General features: G+C 40.2%; 1 protein-coding gene across 6 annotated transcripts in view; it reads right to left on the reverse strand.

Annotated features, from left to right (window-relative positions):
- The window catches only part of SIPA1L1 (signal induced proliferation associated 1 like 1), a 257,448-nt gene that overhangs the window by 18,913 nt on the left and 224,374 nt on the right, over positions 1-14,161 (reverse strand). For all 6 annotated transcript variants that reach the window (XM_084847797.1, XM_084847839.1, XM_084847824.1 and 3 more), the window contains 3 exons: positions 11,792-12,237; positions 3,527-3,766; positions 1,650-1,815 (listed from right to left, as the gene is read on the reverse strand). In XM_084847797.1, the coding sequence (XP_084703923.1) occupies positions 1,650-1,815; positions 3,527-3,766; positions 11,792-12,237 (852 nt within the window). The remainder of the gene's footprint in view (positions 1-1,649; positions 1,816-3,526; positions 3,767-11,791; positions 12,238-14,161) is intronic.

Raw genomic sequence — 14,161 nt, forward strand, 5'->3', positions numbered from 1 at the left:
GCAGTGGCTTTCAGCACAAAGGTCTCAGAAATCAGGGCTCTCTCTGCAAGTTTATTCACTGGATGCTTCAAGATGGTTAAGTCATTAGCATGTCTGGTGAAACCTTAAGGAATTGTTTTGAGTGGATTTATTTTGTGTGTATATTCACCTTAAAGTTTGGGAAGCAATTCTGGCCCAATGAATTGAGACATGGATGCTGTAGAAAAGGTCAGCTCATGGGCAACAAGCCATTACTCAAGCACTCTGATCAGAAAAGTGGAAGAGTCACTCAAGTGAATAAGGTGATATTTGGAACTCAACGTGCAATTAGCACCAGTAGCTCTTAAGCATGGTATTGCTTTCCCATAAAAGGCTGCATGTAGAAATATGCTGTATAAAACTGTTGCAGCTGCTAATACACTGAAATCTTCCCTAAGTAATACTGTAAGAACCAAAAAGCCTAGAGCTCATCATCTGAGGCCATTGGCAGTGCTATTATTCATGAGGAAAATTCATGCACCGTCAGAGGCTTTGCATCATTCTTGATACAACAGATCAGAGCACAAAGGTTTCCAGGAGACATTAAGTTGCAATAATGTAAGATACTGTGGAATAACCTACAGCTCATATAAACCATTTCTTTCACGTAAACCATTAGGAAAGGACTACCTAAAAAGCCAATTTTAGCCAACTTCCTGGAGCTCAACAAACAGTACGTTTGGCAACATTCTGGGGTGTTCATTCCACAGTGAGGGGCAATCACCAAGGAGGTGACTCTATTCCTGTTGGCCCCAGACTCCTTCACAACACAAGATCTACCTCAGGATATCTCCTTAAAATACCTTGGTCCTACACCATGTAAGGATTTAAAAGGTTAGGGTAGGGCTTTTAATTGAGCACTGGAAATTAATTAGAAGTCAGTGTAATTCTTTAAAGAAGCTAATGTATTATCTGCAGCTAGATCTAGTTAATGTCCCAGCCACCAAAGGAGTAATGAATCAGTAAGATAACTGAGAATTACTTTTATTACATAATTTGTATCGCACTCTTATCTTATAAACACATCAAAGTTGTTTACACTTAGTCATAAAAGGGCTTCAGTCCAGGATACCTTAGAGACTGTCTTCTTCCATACCAGCCTGCCTACATCCTAAGATCTGAAAGTCATTCACTATGTCTCAACTAAGCATGGTTGATGGGGAAAAAAGAAAGGCCCTTCTTTGTAGCCACACCTAAATGGTGAAATTCTTTGCTCCAGGAGCTAGACTGGCACCCTTTTTAATAGTGTTTCACTGCATGGTGAAAATCTTCTTGTTTAAGCAGGTGTTTGTTCTATCAGATGGGTAAGTTTTATCCAATGTCTTTATTTTATCTGCTGTGACTGTGTTATTATATTGTTGTTGTTGTGTTTTTGAAAGTCAATTGTATTTTATGAATATTTTAAATTCTTGTTAGCTGCCTTTTAGGTGTTGTTAGTACATAAGTACTAGAGGGGTGGGTTTTAAAAAATAAATAAATAAAAATAAATAACTAAGACGAGATAAGCTCAGCAGTCTCAGACCTGCTAAAATGCTGCTCTTTCACACCTCACACTAAATGCAGCAGTTGCTAGCTACCCTTGGCATCCACTCCTGAGCAATAAGATTATGACATAATTTTGAAACACATACCTTAAAGTTTTTCTGAGACTCTGGTGTTGGGCTGTCTAGATCTATCAGCTTCTTCAACTCTTCCTCAATATTTGACTTAGATGCTCGCTTTGGTGAGGCTCGGAGGTCTCTGGCTGATGCACGCAACCTAGGATGTGCCATTTCATTACCATCACTTTGGTGACGCCTTTAAAGAAAGGAAGAAAACAGTTTAGAAATCATAGCCCTGGGCCAGAAGCCTCCCAACATCCTCCAGTTATTCAGAGAAAAGGCTTAGATAGAAAATGAGTATTTTGGGGGGGACGGGACTGAGGGTATTCAATTTTATATAACAGGTCCATATACAGGAATATCTGTTTAAAGGAATAAACCCGTTAGGAACATTTACCTTTCTCTGCATCAATAATAAGTTCATCATCATAGCTGCAACCCTAACCACATCAGCACCAGAAGGCCTGCTCAGCATCTACCACCTTTAAGGCTACTGAAATCTTTTTATAATCATGGATGACTTGTCCCTGCTTCCCCATTGTTAGGGTGAAAGTGCATGGCATCAAAAACTGCCCAAGACATCCAGAAGCTTTGCTTCTAGCTACTTCATTTCCCTAGTCTTGTGTTACTGGGCTCTTGTCTTACGTGGTCCTATCCATAGAACCCACCCACCAGTCGCATGCTTTCTTGAGAACACAGCCTTGACACAACTATCTGCGTTACACCCCACATCTGCCCCTTTACCTTGCTACATCTTTAAAGCTTGGCCTGTGACTAACCTTTTACCTTAATGACATTTCACGTAGATAAGCCCCCATCCTGATTCTTCAGTGATCATCTTGGCTATCCATCCCTGTCATGAGACTGGTTATCTGTCTACAATAACTAAAAGATTAATTGGTAAATCCTTTTAAAATAACACGATAGAAATATCTCTCCTGAACATCTTTGATAGCCCAGATATGCAAAATACTGATATGTGATCTATTTTGCCAGCATTCCCCTTGGCACTCATAGAATCATAGAATAGTAGGGCTGGAAAGGGCCTATAAGACCATCAAGTCCAACTCCTTGCTCAATGCAGGAATCCAGTTGAAGGGCTGCTGGCATTATAGGGAAAGTTCCTCTTTACACTAACTAGAGGTAGCTAGGAATCCACTCACCAGCTCTGATGAGTAGAATGCCCAGCAGGATGCAGATATTCTTCCTGGAGCTCTCATTAGTGTTGTAGTTTGGAGAAGATAAGAATCAGCAGGACTCTTTTGCACTATTTCTTATCTTCTTTAAAACTTAGCACAAATGAGATAAGATCAACCTGTATCCCAAGCTCTCTGCATAGAGAGGAAGCGATCAGTGGCAACCCATACCTCATGGCTGACTCAAGCCAACATGTGTGGGTTCCTAACTAACAATGCCTGAAATTCCTCTAGCTTTATTTCTATCTCTGTTTTAAAAAGCTAGCTCTTCTAAACAAAGCTATTTCTTTCAAGGTCGTCTAAGATCTCATCTTTCAAAGCTTGTGCAATTTATTTTAAAACTGTTAGGGGGCAAATCCCAAATTCTATTGATTGGAGCATTAAGTATTTTTAGTTCATTTAAAAAACCTTCCATAGGGAAAAATAAGCAATTAAAGAGAAGGAATAACGTTTTAAAAATTCATTATATTAATTAATGTAACCATTTTAATTCATTTATTTGAACACCCTAATACACTTCAACAGACAATAGCAATCTCTATATACTTCTTAGGAGTTTTTTTTTATCTATTAGTCCTTTAATGAGCTTAAATCACTGCTCCACTTGAACTCCTTAAGAGTTTTCCATGAGAGAAATGCCCACTATTCATTTTAGAGGCCTCTTTATGTTGAAAAAGAACATCCACCAAAATAGAACCAAAATGCTCTTACTTTCTTGAATCCATAAACCCCACAGAGTTTATTGTCCCTTCAGGTTTTTTCCATCCAATCAGGTACTTGCTAGTAGCACCTTGGCGTGGGTAGAAAGTCCTAGGACCAGAGGAGGAGGAGGAGGAGGAGGAGAAAGAAGGTGCAAGCTGTGGGGAAGTGGCAGAATGAAGCTCCTCTTTAGGTGAACTTCTGGCACTGGTGAAAACAACGGGGCTGGCAGAGTGTCGTGAACCCATGGTACTGGGAGAGAAGCATAACAAAGACAAAGCTTGACTTAAAATGTACATGCTTACATTGTGTGCAATTAATTTCAAAGTTACATTCTGTCATGCGGAACACACATTATGGTTGGGTGCAATTTAACCTAAGGACCTCTTTTCACAGGTGCAAATTAAAGCATTCACCCTATTAAAGTAGAGATATAGAAAAATTAACTAACTTTAAATATCAACAGAACCATCCATCCCTAATCCATGCTTAACAGCTACTTTAATAAGAGCAAGAAATTACTGTGCAGACTAATTTGTACATTGTTTTCACTCACACCAGTGCTCTTGTAGCAACATTATGATGTGGGAAGGCTCTGATGTGTGTTTATGTGCAGGACTGGCTCAGTATACTATGACACTCCCAAATTCTTGTACTGCCATTTGGCTATTGAGAAGCCAGGCTATAAATCCTTACATGCAACACATTTACATATGGAAGTAACTTGAGGAAGTACTCCCCTGAGTGAAAATTGTAATGTGGGAAGCCGCCCTAAGAAATTATTCACTGGGACTTTTATATTACTGTTGTCCTGGATTCCCAGCTTTCCACTGATAAAGTTACTTTGCTGCTCCAAGGCCAGACCAGATCTAGAATGTTTAGCTGGATGTAGCCATCTGCCAGCAGCATGTTTCTCCAACTGAGAAACACCTCCTAATATATTCCTATCCAAGCTCTGTGATAGTCCTCAGAGACTTTGAATGCCCTTGAATGCTGAGATATGGTGGGTGGCAACTCAGTAGCAGGCCTCGTCAGCTCCTGTGTTCTGGAATAGGCTCTGAAGAGGGGTCCGTCCGGCACCTACTTTTTTAGCTTTTGGGCACCAGGCAAACCCCTTCTCAGACCTTTTAATCCTCTCTCTCTCTCTTTCCTGTTATGGTGTGTTTAAAGCAGCTTTGCCTTTATACTTTTAGTTCTCTTCTGGTGCTTGTTTCTAGCCTCTGCTGCTTTTAATTGATTGTTTATTGTGCGGTTTCCATTTTTTAACATAGATTTTGGATTTTATCTTTGTTTTCATTTTATGTCACCCTGGGAGAGCTTTTAGCTACAGGGCAGCTAATACTTTCTAGAAATACAAAATAGCTACTCAGCACTAGAATAGATAAGAGGGAGACCAACACTTCTACCCATCATACCCTATCAGGGTTGTCTTTATAGTGTATTAATCAATTTTACAGAGAAGTTCCATAGTGTTTTCACATCTCTTTACAATTTCAAATCTACAAGTGTGCTTGTCCATTCTGTGTATTGCTTCACTTAGGTAATACTTCTATTAATGCTTCCAATGTTTTCTGTGCACTCCTATACATATCTATTGAGATGTAAGCCATTTTAACTTCAATGGGACTTACTCTAGGTACATAGCAGGGATGAGGAACCTCCAGCCTGCAGTCCTAATCTGGCCCCTGGAGGTTCCCCATCCAGCCTGTAGAGCCACCTTGGATTCTGCAATTTGTGTGTACTGTGTGCACTGTGTTGATGGCATACATTCAGCAATATAATCAGTGCTTAAGCCTGTGCTTTAAAGTACGCTAAGGCCTTAGCTTCAACTGAAATCCAAGGAGTGAGTATGCTGTCAGGAGTGAATCATTGTTCTACAAAATGGATGGGGGTTACTCTGGCTATAATCGCTATCACTACATTTCTATCTGACTCTATAGATACAGGTTTATCATTTTGGACATTTAAGGAAAAAATCAGACTGACCACATGTTGAGTCTGTTATTCTCTCAACATGCACCTGAAGGGGATAAAGTCACATAATTGACACATTCCTACAAGCAGTGCTAGACTGAAAAAGGAGAGAACACTCCATCATTGTGCCAGTCTTCAAGTCAGCTTCTTAAGACAATAAAATTAACAGAATGAATATATGAATATCTATAGATATAAACAGATATAGAAGTCAAACATATATATTAAAAAGCACTCTTCATGAATGGCAGGTCTGTATGAGCAATTCTAATATCCATAAAAAGATGACAAGGTTATTAGTTTGCAGAGGAATTCTAATTCTGTTTTGAACAAAAGTGGATATATCAAAGGATAGGCTATTTACATTAAGTATCTGACACATAGAATATTAGATGATGCATTTATCCTTGGAATAGATAGCTTTCCAACAGAACACTCAACCTTAAGAGTTTAACTGACTTGAAACGTCCTCCAACATCTATAAAAGTTCTTCATTTCTAATAGACTGTATTTTTCCAGACAAAATATTATAGGAGACAGGGATGTACCATAATCTAGCACAGGGATGGGGAACCTGTGGCCCTCCAGTTGTTGCTGAACTGCAACTCCCATCACCTCTCACCACTGGCTATGCCAACAGTCCAACATTCCCCACTCCTGATCTAGCAGCAGTCACTGTAAAAATGACATGTTGAGGCCAAGGGACTGTACCTATCACAACCGGCCTGTTGCTCACCTCTACACAATGATCTTAACATGCAATAGACGCATACATACATAGAATCCATCTAATCGCCAAGATTTTGCTACGTAAGGATTGGGTATGGTTGTTAGGTCTATATAGGTTGTAGGCCCCTTCCAACCCTACTATTATATGATATGATTCTATAATATCAGCGCATGCACAGCCATCAATAACACAGTATCTTCCAAAAACTGAAGTCAGTGATATCTATATGAGTGGAAAGACCTGTTTTGACAGAATAATCTGGAGGAATAGGGCTCAAGCAATACTATGTTGATGACTCTGTTTGCCACTATTATACACAAAGGCAGCATAGAAACCCTGCTAAGTAAGCAATTTTCCTGGAAGGCCACTTTGACAAATGAGGGGTGGTATGGCATGGACTAAGCCCTCGTTGCTTCCCCTGTCCCCTCAAATGACTCCGCGGGGTGATAAGAAGCATGGGTAGGTCCTGATCAATGCCATCAGTAGAGCAATGGGGTCTGGATGTCTCCTTCAGTTCTAAATTATTATAGAAACAAATTTTTTTGGATATCCACAAAATTAGTTCAGATTAATATAGAATCAGACACCGGAGAGGGGGTTCACTCATCACTATGATGTACTGTCAAATGATGTGCTCATTAATTACTACAGGTCAATTTCATGCTGATCTACTTTCTGCAACTCTGTTCGGCAAAATCTTTTCCAGGACAACTACTTTAATGGATGGTAGGAAAATATAGACATTTTTAATATAAAATGTTTGCGAAGTGCAGGGGTAGGGAAACCAAAATTAAGCGCCGATCAACAAGATGGGCCTGTTCGCATGTAACAGTGGCAAATCATGGATTAATTTTAATTAATCAATTAACCCACAATGTGTTGGGTTGTGTGTCCAGTGCATACAGCTGCTGCTTTGCATAATCAATCCCCAATTGGCTGGATTGGAGGTTGTTTTGTGATGTGTGAAACTGGACACTATGGGTTATTCATGGGTTATACAAGCCTCAGCTAACCTAAGAACTAATCAGAGGTTAACTTTGTGACTGCTAATCTTGAATGATACATACTAATTTTGAACTCTACTTTCTCAAGTGTTCCCAACTCTTGTTAGCAGTGATATGTTTCATCACAAGAGGCAAGGACTGTAAGTAGTGTCCTTTTGGAAGAACCTTGATCATGACTGCGTGTTCTAAAAGGATTTCAACAATAAACACTCCAGGGAATTGTTCTCTGATTTGTAGTTTATGAAAAAAAGCATTGGTTGGGATATCAGTCATTGCATGGGATGTTCTACTCTTGGATGGGAGCTTTTCAGCCCCTCTCTCAGCAGCCCCTTGAACAAAGGGTGGGAGACTTTCAGAGCAGTAGTGCCCATATTGTGTAAGGGGCTGCCGCTGGAACAAAATATTGCTCCCCTGTGCATAAGTGAAAGCCTATTCAACTTGCACAAAGAGAGGCAACTGGATTTTGTATTTAACTGAAAAATGAGGAGAGATTTACAAAAGAATTGAACACTATTACAAAAAGTAAGTATTTTGGCTCTATCCATTCTTAAGAAACCAGAAAAATAAACATCTGATTAATCCATAAATACTATTGATACAAATACCACAATTGGAAAATATGCTATTTTATAACACAGCAAACCCCTTCATGGATCACTGCCTTATTGGGGTGAAGGGGCTTGCGTAACTCAGTGAAGCCATAAGCTATGCCGTGCAGGGCCACCCAAGACCGACAAGTCATGGCGGAGAGTTCTGACAAAATGTGGTCCACTGGAGAAGGAAATGGCAACCCACTCCAGTATTCTTGCCAAGAAAACCCCATGGAACGTATCACAAGGCTAAAAGAGATGACGCCAGAAGATGAGCCCCTCAGGTCGGAAGGTGTCCAATATACTACTGGGGAAGAGCAGAGGGAATTTCCAAGTAGCGCCAGAAAGAGTGAAGCGGCTGGGCCAAAGCCGAAAGGACACTCAGCTGTGGATGTGTCTGGTGGTGAAAAGAAAGTCTGATGCTGTAAAGAACAATATTGTTTAGGAACCTGGAATGCAAGATCAATGAATCAAGGTAAGGTGGAGGTGGTCAAACATGAGATGGCAAGATTGAACATCGACATCTTGGGAATCAGCGAACTAAAATGGACAGGCATGGGCGAATTTAATTCAGGTGACCATTATATCTACTACTGTGGGCAAGAATGCCTTAGAAGAAATGGAGTAGTACTCATAGTCAACAAAAGGGTGGGAAAAGCAGTACTGGGGTACAATCTCAAAAACGATAGAATGATCTCAGTACGAATCCAAGGCAAACCATTCAACATCACAGTAATTCAAGTCTATGCCCCAACCACTGAGGCCGAAGACGCTGAGGTTGATCGGTTCTATGAAGACCTACAACACCTTCTAGAACTAACACCAAAAAAAGATGTCCTTTTCATCATAGGGGATTGGAATGCTAAATTAGGAAGTCAAGAAATCACCGGGATAACAGGCAAGCATGGCCTTGGTGTACAAAATGAAGCAGGACAAAGGCTAATAGAGTTTTGCCAAGAGAATACACTGATCATAGCAAACACTCTTTTCCAACAGCACAAGAGGCGACTCTACACATGGACATCACCAGATGGTCAATATCGAAATCAGATTGATTATGCACTTTGCAGCCACAGATGGAGAAGCTCTATACAGTCAGTAAAAACAAGACCTGGAGCTGACTGTGGCTCAGATCATGAGCTGCTTCTTCCAAAATTTCGGCTTAAATTGAAGAACGTAGGGAAAACCACTGAAACATTCAGGTATGACCTAAATCATATCCCTTATGAATATACAGTGGAGGTGACGAATTGATTTCAGGGATTAGACCCGATAGACAGAGTGCCTGAGGAACTATGGACAGAGGTCCGTAACATTGTTCAGGAGGCAGCAACTCAATCCATCCCAAAGAAAAAGAAATGCAAGAAAGCCAAGTGGCTGTCTGATGAGGCTTTAAAAGTAGCTGAGGAAAGAAGGGAAGCAAAAAGCAAGGGAGAAAGGGGAAGATATATCCAACTGAATGCAGAGTTCCAGAGAATAGCAAGGAGAGACAAGAAGGCCTTCTTAAATGAACAATGCAAAGAAATCGAGGAAAACAATAGAATGGGAAAGACTAGAGATCTTTTCAAGAAAATCGGAGATCTCAAAGGAATGTTTTGTGCAAAGATCGGCATGACAAAGGACAAAGAAGGCAGGGACCTAACGGAAGCAGATGAGATTAAGAAGAGGTGGAAAAAATACACAGAAGAACTATACAGGAAATATCTGAATGTCCCTGATACCCATGTTAGTGCGGTCACTGACCTTGAGCCGGACATCCTCGAGAGTGAAGTCAAGTGGGCCTTAGGAAGCATTACTAACAACAAAGCTAGTGGAGATGACAGTATTGCAGCTGAGCTATTTAAAATCCTAAAAGATGATGCTGTTAAAGTGCTGCACTCAGTATGCCAACAATTTGGAACACTCAACAGTGGCCACAAGACTGGAAAAGGTCAGTTTACATTCCAATTCCAAAGAAGGGCAACGCCAAAGAGTGTTCAAACTACTGTACAATTGCGCTCATTTCACATGCCAGCAAGGTGATGCTCAAAATCCTACAAGCTAGGCTTCAGCAGCATGTGAACCGAGAACTACCGGAAGTACAAGCTGGGTTTCGAAGAGGCAGAGGAACTAGAGATCAAATCGCCAACATTCGCTGGATCATGGAGAAAGCAAGAGAATTCCAGAAAAACGTCTATTTCTGCTTCATTGACTACGCTAAAGCCTTTGATTGTGTGGATCACAACAAACTCTGGCAAATTCTTAAAGAGATGGGAGTACCAGACCTGTCACCTTACCTGTCTCCTGAGAAACCTGTATGAGGGTCAAGAAGCAACAGTAAGAATTGGACATGGAACAACTGTTTGGTTCAAAATTGGGAAAGGAGTACGAAAAGGCTGTATATTGTCGCCCTGCTTATTTAATTTATATGCAGAGTACATCATGAGAAACGCCAGGTTGGATGAATCACAGGTCAGAATTAAGATTGCTGGGAGAATTGTCAACAACCTCAGATATCCAGACGATACCACCCTAATGGCAGAAAGCGAAGAGGATCTAAAGAGCCTCTTGTTGAGGGTGAAAGTGGAGAGTGCAAAACTGGTGCACTCTCCACTTTGGAGAGCTGGTTTGAAACTCAACATTAAAAAAACTAAGGTCGTGGCATCTGGCCCCATCACTCCTGGCATATAGAAGGGGAAGAAATGGAAGCAGTGACAGATTTTATTTTCTTGGACTCCAAGATCACCACAGACGGTGACTTTCCATGAAATTAAAAGGCGCTTGCTCCTTGGGAGGAAAACTATGGCACACCTAGACAGCATAGTAAGAAGCAGAGACATCACCTTGCCGACAAAGGTCCATCTCATCAAAGCTATGGTTTTCCCAGTAGTAACGTATGGCTGTGAGAGGGAGAGGTATGGGAGAGGGAGAGCTATAAGGAACTCTGAGTGCCAAAGAATTGATGCTTTCGAACTGTGGTGCTGGAGAAGACTCTTGCGAGTCCCCTGGAATGCAAGGAGGTCCAATCAGTCCATCCTAAAGGAAACCAACCCTGACTGCTCATTGGAAGGACAGAGACTGAAGATGAAGCTCAAATATTTTGGCCACCTAATGCGAAGAAAAAACTCACTGGAAAAGACCCTGATGCTGGGAAAGATTGAAAGCAAAAGGAGAAGGGGACGGCAGAGGATGAGATGGCTAGATAGCATCACCAATGCAATGAATATGAATTTGAGCACACTCCGGGAAAGAGCGGAGGACAGGAAGGCCTGGCGTTCTATGGTACATGGGGTCACGAAGAGTCGGACATGACTTAACGACTGAACAACAACAACAACACAGCAAAAAGCTACTATTGTACAAAGTTACTATTATATGTTGAATCCAAAGGCTTGTTGAGTTAGCAAATAAATGCTGATCTCTTAGGGTGGTGTTACTGAATGTTACACACTTTTACAGGCACATACACTGGCATGAATGTTTCAGATCCAGGTTAAACCCAATATTACACTGCATAGCACAGCATATACATCATGATGACCACTTTTAGTACCCATAAACAGTCTTGAATTTAATACTATCTTTATGTTTATCTTATTCTCTATGTTTAGTTCTGTGCATGGGCTAAAATATTTTGCTGCATAAACAAGGAAGAGCGAAAATCTGAATTACAAGAACCATAGTTTCCACGAGACAAACAAGAGTCTGTACTGGCCTTATACGTATACAATGTTGGGTGTGCACTGTAACATATTATATATTGCTGTCATGCTCTGATCCAGATGCCCATGTGCTCTGAGATTTCCTGCAATAGAGGGAACAGATCCCCATCCACAAAAAAGATCAAACTTGTTTTCCATTTCCAAACCCTCTACATAATGCCTCTTTTCAAAATGCTGGGCTGCCGATAAACATGGGTTTATTTTCCATAACACCCACTCCTCACATCTGCTAGAAAGTTCTAGAAAGAGACATCCATAACAATTTTAAAGAAAATTACCTTGCATGGGAAATAGCATCACTAAGGCTAAAAGCACTGTTCTCTCTTGTTAAAGGGCTGGAGGCTGGTTGATTTTTGCTATGAATGTCCAAGCTGAATGAAGATTCTGCCTTTCTGTCCATCATGTGGCTCTCTTTTTCTAACATCCGGTCTGCAATGGAGACTACTTCACTGGAACTGTGCCATAGTGGTGCCACTTTCTCTTTTACAAGTCCTGATCGGGGAGATGTTGCTGAGTTTCCCAGGGAGGCTGTGCTGCCATGGCTGGGACCATATGAGGTGGTATCAATGCCGCTGTCAGCCGAAGTGCCTTGAAGATAGTTGTAGCTATTCAGCTCTGACTCAGTCCTGTCTCCACTGTCATACCATTTCTCTTCACTATGGACACTAGAAGCATTGCTGGACAGTGTATTACTGCTTGAATGGCTGGAGTAGTGGCTATCAGACTACCAAACAAGAAGAAAAAAAGATTCTGGATTAAATTTAAGGTTTTGGAAAGAAATAAAATAAATGGGAGTGACTATATATTATTGAAGAGCAAATGTGCACACACTTTACTGTTTATACAAATAATTAAGACAAAGTACATAAACACTCAACTCAATACTCATGATACAAAACTAGTAACTGGTAACACCCATCCATGGACCACTTTATAAATGAGACTAATTTCCACTATAATTTCCCATCAGTTAGCTTTTAAATGCAGGTAAATCCACTCTAAATTCATCATCACCCAAATTTAATGTATTTGTTTAAAAATATCACAGCAGAACAGTTTGTCATACTTTATAGCATACTTAAAAACATGCAAATCATTACTGAAATGTTAGGAGCATGAAATTCTACAAGTCTAGAACTAAGCTAAGTGCAATAAATCACAAAGACAGCAAGTGTGGATTCAGGCATTTGAGGTGTTCGGGGAAGAAAATACAAGAAATGACTATATTTCATGAGTGTTTATATCATTGAAGTAAAACATTTGTACCTTTCCTCATGGTATGATGCACAAAATGGTAACTGAAAGATTTGAACTGGATGTTATGAATCAGTGTGGAGGACAACAGGCAGAATCCAATGGGAGTACTTATGCCTCTGCCAATTCTCTTACACCCCACCAATTCCCACCAAAAGCAGCAATCACCACTTGCAGAACAAAGATTTAGCACTTCTAGGCCAAATGGAAATGAGCAAAAATGCTTGTTTCTGGAATGGGGCAGGCTGGTGGAGCTCCACCAACCTGTCCCAATTGAGAAACGAGCGTTTTCACTTGTTTTAGGGCTTCCTTTGGAAAGTGCTAAATCTCTGTTGTGCAAGCAAGTCCTTGAGAATCAGTGGGGGTGTAAGCGCCCCAATGGATTCTTCCCAGAAATCCCAAGCCACTTCCACTTCCTGTCTCTTGAATAATTGTAGTAACTCTAAAGAAAGGTTTTCTTCCAGTCATAAGGGGGTGGGATTCCTCCATAAGCACAGCAACTGAGCATCTGCAGAATGGGTGCAATAGAGTTTATTGATCATGTACTCCTGCCTTTTGTAGAGCTGCTGATTGTCTGTTTGAAGGATGATTCATCTTATATCACTGAAAAGGTTGCAAGGTTCTTAATTCAATACAAATTAGGGGGAAAATTATGTTGGTCCCATTTTAAATTGACTGTTTTTAACTAATTACTCTTAATCAGCTTTCTTTTGTATAAAAACTTGTACTGGTCTGTGACAGTAATAAAAAATTCATTCAAAAATTCATACTGGGAACCTATCTTATGCCTACCAGTTGACAAAGTATATCCTAATAATCAGGGTGAGAATGGTAGCTGCATGCCTGTGAAAGCAAATGATTAATAAAGTAGTTAACCTGAAAGCAACTCAGTATGTAAGAATCCATATAGAAGAAAATGTATGAAATATGTAAGGCTGGCAAATATATATAATATTTAAGTAAGTCATATATTTTGAAGAACAGCTTTGTAAAAATATGACATGTAGTGTTAAAAGAAAAACGTACAGCTTTTAATAAGGATTTCAATGGTTTGGTGAGTACTTCCAGTTCTCAAGCTAGTTCCTTCTCCTTTAGGAATCTGGAACCTCATTATCTGCATATGGTTAACAGGATAGTTTCTATGTACTTTCAAGAACATGGCCTAGTTTGTCAATTCTAGACAAACACCATAAGGGGCTAGGACTCAGCCTATATAACCAGAAATATTCAAAAGAAGAATTTAAATGCCAAGAAAGGGGGAAAGACAACAAATTAAAAATATAGGGCTATTAATAGAGATCTCAAGGTACATATGATTATTTCCATCAGATTGCTCAACTTTGCCCTGTAAAAAATGTTCGTAAGTCATTGAAATCTTGCATGTAGGGTATGGA

Source organism: Heloderma suspectum, chromosome 1 (genome assembly GCF_057233095.1).
Source record: "Heloderma suspectum isolate Gila_16-S chromosome 1, 16-S_ref, whole genome shotgun sequence".
Taxonomy (NCBI): Eukaryota; Metazoa; Chordata; class Lepidosauria; order Squamata; family Helodermatidae; genus Heloderma; species Heloderma suspectum.